The 6000-nt window shown below is 47.0% G+C and overlaps 1 protein-coding gene across 1 annotated transcript in view; it reads left to right on the forward strand.

Moving 5' to 3' along the window:
• The window catches only part of TEKT3 (tektin 3), a 201992-nt gene extending 199857 nt beyond the window's left edge, over positions 1-2135 (forward strand). The window contains exons 7-8 of the mRNA XM_057401375.1: positions 114-268; positions 1293-2135. Of these exons, the coding sequence (XP_057257358.1) occupies positions 114-268; positions 1293-1509 (372 nt within the window). The 3' untranslated portion in view covers positions 1510-2135. The remainder of the gene's footprint in view (positions 1-113; positions 269-1292) is intronic.
• The last annotated feature ends 3865 nt before the right edge of the window (positions 2136-6000 follow it).

Raw genomic sequence — 6000 nt, forward strand, 5'->3', positions numbered from 1 at the left:
TTTTTCTGCAGACAGACAAGAGAAAAGGGAAATGATTTTGTCATTTGAGAATGTTATTTTTAATTTATTATTTCTCATTCTTAATTCACGCACGTGTTTGTTTTCCACGCCAGACTCTGCAGGAAATCTTTCAGCTTGAGATGAACATAGTAGCCATCCGCAAAGCCATTCGGGACAAAAGAGCTCCGTTGAAAGTGGCTCAGACCCGGCTGGATGAGCGCACACGGAGACCAAACATGGAGCTGTGCCGGGACTCTCCCCAGCTCTGGTAAGGCAGGAGCACAGGGTCCCCAGGGAGCATCACTGGGTGACAAAATTGGTTTTATTTCTTTTCCTAAATAGTCCTTCTATAAGCTCATTGATATAATCAGAAGCAGTGAGCAGGTATCCCAGCCTTTGGGTGCTCTGCACCCACAGAGGCTGTACACCATGGCTGGGTCCAGCTTGATGCCACCTCATCAGGGGCTGAGTTTTTCCACTTGAGTAAACCTCATCGTCTTTCGTGCCTGCTTCCCAATGGCTGGAGTGCTCAGTTTTGATGGATAAGCCCTTTATTCTCCACCAGGCTCGTGCTGAGAGCATTTAGCTCCTTCCTTTTGGGTAACTGCAAGAAAGGGTGCACCATATGGAGAAGCAGTAAGGGTTGTTCTACCGTCCACTGGGGACACTGGAAATCCTTTCAAAGACATTGTGAGGTCTTTGGGATTGCACCCCAAGAGGCTGTGGAGAAGCAGGGTTCCCTGAGTGCCCAGCAGCACCCCCTGTGAGGGACCGCAAGCCTCACATCTCCTGGAGCCCTCTGGGCATGGCTTTATGGGAAGCCTCTTTTCAAAGGCCATTTAAACCCAGCCTGTTGAGCATCTCCAACTCACCACTGTGTTTTCCATCATCCACTTGTTTCACATTCACTTTTAGCCTCTCCCAGCTGTCCTTTTTCACTATGTGTGCACCTATAGGTGCAGGGAGGACCCTTGAACAGGGAAATCCAGGAGGGTGAACCAACAAACCCTCAAAACCAAACAGGAAACCACATCACTCTTCTCGGTGGCATGAGCTGCTCCAGGAGATGTGGCTGTGCATTGCTAAAGCCATAGAGCAAACCATGCCTCCCCACTGACGTCCAGAGGATCTCTGCCCTCATCTTTCCCATGCATCAGGCAGAAATGGGGGGTCAGAGTTAGTCTGAACAGGCTGAAGGGGGAAATCCTGTGCCCAAGGGGCCTGTTAGCAGCAGCATGGTGGAAACCACCCCTGTGACAGGACAGTTAACGGGGTTTCTTGCTGTCTTCCAGCCTTGTCAATGAGGTCTATGAACTTGATGAGACAATTCAGAACCTTCACCAGCGGCTGAGAGACGCCGAGGACACGCTGCAAGCACTGGTTCATGCCAAGTCAATCCTGGAGCATGACCTGTCCGTCAAAGCCCACTCCCTCTTCATTGACGAGGAGAAGTGCATGGGGATGCGCAAGACCTTTCCCATCATTCCACGGCTGATGGGTTACATTTAGGCTGGGCTCTGCCAAACTCACAGTACCTGCAGCCAGAGACATTCCCAGTTTTGCTAAGATGCTTCCAAAACACACTATTAAACTTTCCCTTCCTGATGGCAGCCCTGAGTAGAGATTAAACTATCACTTGGTGTGTTCTATGGTTTATCAGGATTATTTCTTTTTCCTTTGTTTTTTGTCTCTTTCCGTTGCCAGAAAACAGCTGAAAATACCCTGTATGCAACTAAGAGTAAATCCACCCATGGGGATTCATTCCTACGCTTGCAGTCTGTGATTTTAGGGGAAAAACTTCCATGCCTTCCTCCTTTTGAGGCTGTCTGATGTGGGAAAAGCACAAGGGGAAGTAAAGCTGCTTGTCAGAGTAATTAACTGTTGACATCCATAATGTATGTTTAATGGTGCAGCGTTGCAGTATGCTCTGTTCCTAAACAGAAAAAACTTGCATTTTAAGCTGATTTCTAATGATAATTTCTTAATTTTAAGAAAGAATTTACATGTCACCTAAATGTCTTCAAATCAGGAAGGACTTTCAGCCAGCTAACTGAAGAAACTGCTGTGGGTTTCACTTTGGTGAGTATGGATTGGTTCCCAATGTAACCTCTTGCATGCAGTTTGCTGGGGGAAGCACCAAAGCACTTTGAAGATAAAGAGATGCATCAGTCTTGCCCAGTTGCCACAGTACCTGGTCTCTTGTTGCAAGTCAGACCTATTTTACCAAGCGTTTGAACTTTCAGAGGGGTAAGTATTTTATCCACCTGAGGTTCAGCATGAAATTCACTTTGCAAATTGTCTCCTTAGGCTCGCTTAAACACTCTTGAATCTTTAAATCAAAGCAAAGTTGAGCTCAGCCTAAAGCCTGCAAGCACCAAGAATCCCAAAGGAGCAGAAGCTCAAGTCCCTTCTCCTCCCTCAGGAATCCAGGGCATGGACTTCCTGGCCCAGTATGGGGAATTCTCAGGAGCTGAGAGCATCTTTCCTCGTCTCGCATCCCCAGATGACTCCATCTCCCAGCACAGCTCCTCTCAGACCTGCCCTTCTGCTCTCCCAAGGAGAGCTGGAACCTGCACCCATGCCCTACCCAGCCTCAGCATCTCGCCAGGATCTCCCTTCACAGCAGCAGCCCTAAACAGGAAGCAATTGTCTTTTTAACCATGTTTTTTACTAGCGCATCTGTCTCATGGAGACTAAAAATAGATCTCCTCTATTTTGTGTGTATCTTGGAGCTGGAGCCCCTTGGAGACAGCAGCCACCCTTTCCAGGGAGAACATAAAGCCATAAGCAGGAAAAACTCTGCAGCTCATCACACCTTCCCTTTCTCCACTTATCCCAAAGTAAGCCTTCGGCATACTGAACCATCAGGACTTGCAGTTTTTGATAGCATCCTTGCAAGCCTTTGTGCTGCTACTCTCCCCATGCTCGTTTCCCGAAGGCTTCCACAGACCCTGGTGATTTTGGCTGTGCTGCTGCTCTTTTGAAGCCCTGCTCCAGATGGCTGCTTTTCAGGCAGAACTCTTTTCTTATTTGAGAAATGGGCCCTGCACATTTGTCCCCAGCTGAGCACTGGGAAGCAGAGGCACCTGCAGTCTCCTTCTGGAAAGCATGAGCCTTTAAGTAACTTGAGCAAAGTCCTGGCACCAGCGGCAGCTTCACATTTGTTTCACTTCCACCTTCAGTTTTGAGTCATGAAATAGCCGAGTTCTGTTTTACCACGAGGGCACATCAGTAACAGTCAGCACCCAAAGTCTCTTCTCCAGTTTTGCTTTCAGAGCCCCCCAAACACTCATCTTTCCCGGTAGCCTGACTCTTTTAAGGCTTTCTCCTAATTGAGAGCATTTATGTGGCGTCGCAGTTGCCCAACTAAATGTTATCGTGTCCTACCCACGATGCCTCTTCACACAATACTGGCACTGCATTTCTTTCCTCCATTTGAGCTGTGACCAGAGGAATTTCAGTTGCAGCTTCTCTCATTTCTTTCACAAACATTTTCCGCTTTCCTGCAGCAGATTTCCCAGACATTAGAGAATTCCCTGGTCCCTTTGGGGTTTCATTCCCTCCAAGCCAGTTTTCCACACGTCGACAATATTGATGTTAAATCTTCTGGTAACTGATACTCTGAAATCCCCCCCAAGCACTTTGATTGTCTAATTCTGCATGTGCTTCAGTTTGAGTCTTCTTTTTCCCTCTTGCACTGTGTCCTGGGCACATCCCATGACGGGAACCAGCCCTGCCATGGAACTCCTGTAAAATGGGCCTCTAGGGAGAGGGATTTGTGGGAAATTCCAACAGACACGGGGCTTGTGGCAGGATCTCCGGCTCAGGGATGGATTTGCCTCCCATGACTGAACTGCTCAATTCAGTCACTGCAGGGTTGGTTTTGGGGTTGCAGCTGAGCAGCCTCTATGGTTGGTTATATACCAGGGGCATTAAACAACCGTCCTGTCCGGCCTTCCTCCTTCTGGTGCACAAGATGCTCTTGCGCCATTACATGCTTTCACAGACCACTTGTAAGTAGAACCCCCATTTGTCTCAGCTGCTTTTCTACACTGATGTGATGTTTCCTTTCTTTCAAATGCCCTCAGGCTGAAGAATGTTGTGCCTGCTTTTACTGGTTTATTGCTGCCCTTATCAGCCAAGTTGCTGAGAGAGTCAGTTTGTGGAAATTCCTTTGCATCCCACAGCCATATTCCCACCCTCCTGCATCATCCCAATAAACCCTGCAGGGCCAGGTTTGTAAACTGATTGTTTCCTAACTGGAGGAGAGGAAATAATAAAGCCAGGACAGGGTTGCTTCATGCAAGCTAAGCTTCATGTCAGTCCAGGATCCAGTTGAACAGTCAAGGCCAGTCTATCGAGACTTCTTGTCTAAGGAAAGAAAAACTACTGAATGCCCTGGAGGACTCTGTTATGAATGTGGGTGAAATGAAAGCTTGCCAAGAACCCATGTTAATGGTATATTGCATAACTAATGCAGATTATTATGCTCAAGGGAGAGAGAATTCCCAAAACAGCATCAGTAGTCAGGAAAAAAACCCAAACTCATGATTATAATGGAAGAAAAAAAAAGTAAAAAGGAAAAAATGGAGAAAACTTTGGCAAAATGCTGAGGAAAAAGAAATAAGGAAAATAGGGTCATAGAAATACCGGTGCTAGCTCAAACTAAAGTCCAGCAAGCACTGGATTCATCCTCTAACAGAGCCAGTAGGAGATGCTTAGATAAAAGCACCAGGACAAGGCAAGCCCTCTGTGATACTTTCCCAGTCCACTTTCCCAGCTTCCAGCAATTAGTATCTCGAGGACTTCCTGAGCTGACAGGGCTGTCCTTGGATTTAATATCCCCCCATGGATTTGTTTCACACGGTCTTGATCCAGTTCTTTGAGCCCGTGCAGACTTGTAGCATCACTGTGTCCCTTAACAGGGAGCTGCAGGGGAGGGAGCACCATCACCCTCACAGCATCAGTGGCCACTATTGGGACCATGGAGGAGGCTGAAAAAGGGACCATACCTGGGGCTGCAGCAGCCAAAGGTGTAAAACTCAATAGCTTGGGCAAAAAAGGTGGCTCAAAACTGGCTTAAATTTGTAGGTTCAACACCGGAGCTCATAGTGGGTTGTGTCCTTCTATATGCTGTCAGGGTGCAGGAGATGAGCACAAATCAGTGTCTGAAAGCATCTAACATGTTCTGACACAGTCATGTCCCACTTGGGAAGCTCAGTTGATTTCATTGGGGTTTTGGAGTCAGTGGGTAAATTTTGGTTTCATTGAAGCCAGTGGGATTTTCTCCAGTGATTTCAGCCTGACTCTATCAGTGATGACAACTGCTTTGGAGCTGAAAGCAAGAGGTTGGATGACATGGGGTTTTGGGCATGAATGCAGACAGGACTAAAATGTTTCGTAAATTCCTCTTGGTTTGGTGGAAAGCAAATGTCAGGAAAAGGAAGTAAATGTCTCCAAGATGCATTAGACCTCTTGTTTTAGAAGTTTGCTCAATATAAATGCCTCCCCTCCTGGTTTTTTAATGCTTGACGTGGCTTTTCAGATAGCTATTCCAGTGGCTCGATCAGAAAAGGTAAAACCCACACTCTCCCAGTGCATTTTGATCCAAACAGTGGAGAAAAGACCCATTTCCCTTGCAGTGACACCTCTTCCTTGGGCACAGCAGCTGCCTCCTGCCTGGCTGAGACCCAGCTTGGTGCATGCCCCTCTGTGTGCTGGGGAAAGGGCAAGACCCTGGCAGCCCTTTGAGCCCTGCACTTGCTGCCAGCAGGGGCTGTGCTCTCAAGGTGGAGAGAGTCCTTCAGCTGGAAATACTCATTTAGACAGTTATTTCTCTCTATGTGCATTTGTATATATACAGATAGGCATATATATATATGTATATATGTATATATGGGGGGCACTATAAGTCTCTGTAAAATACAATTCAAACTATTATCTTACTCTTCTTCTTTTCCTAATTACACAGTTGTTTGGAAACAGGATTTTTCCTCTCCC

This window comes from Pezoporus wallicus, unplaced genomic scaffold, assembly GCF_028554395.1.
Source record: "Pezoporus wallicus isolate ANWC-B61680 ecotype Strahan unplaced genomic scaffold, APGP_CSIRO_Pwel_v1 contig_8702, whole genome shotgun sequence".
In the NCBI taxonomy this organism is placed as follows: domain Eukaryota; kingdom Metazoa; phylum Chordata; class Aves; order Psittaciformes; family Psittacidae; genus Pezoporus; species Pezoporus wallicus.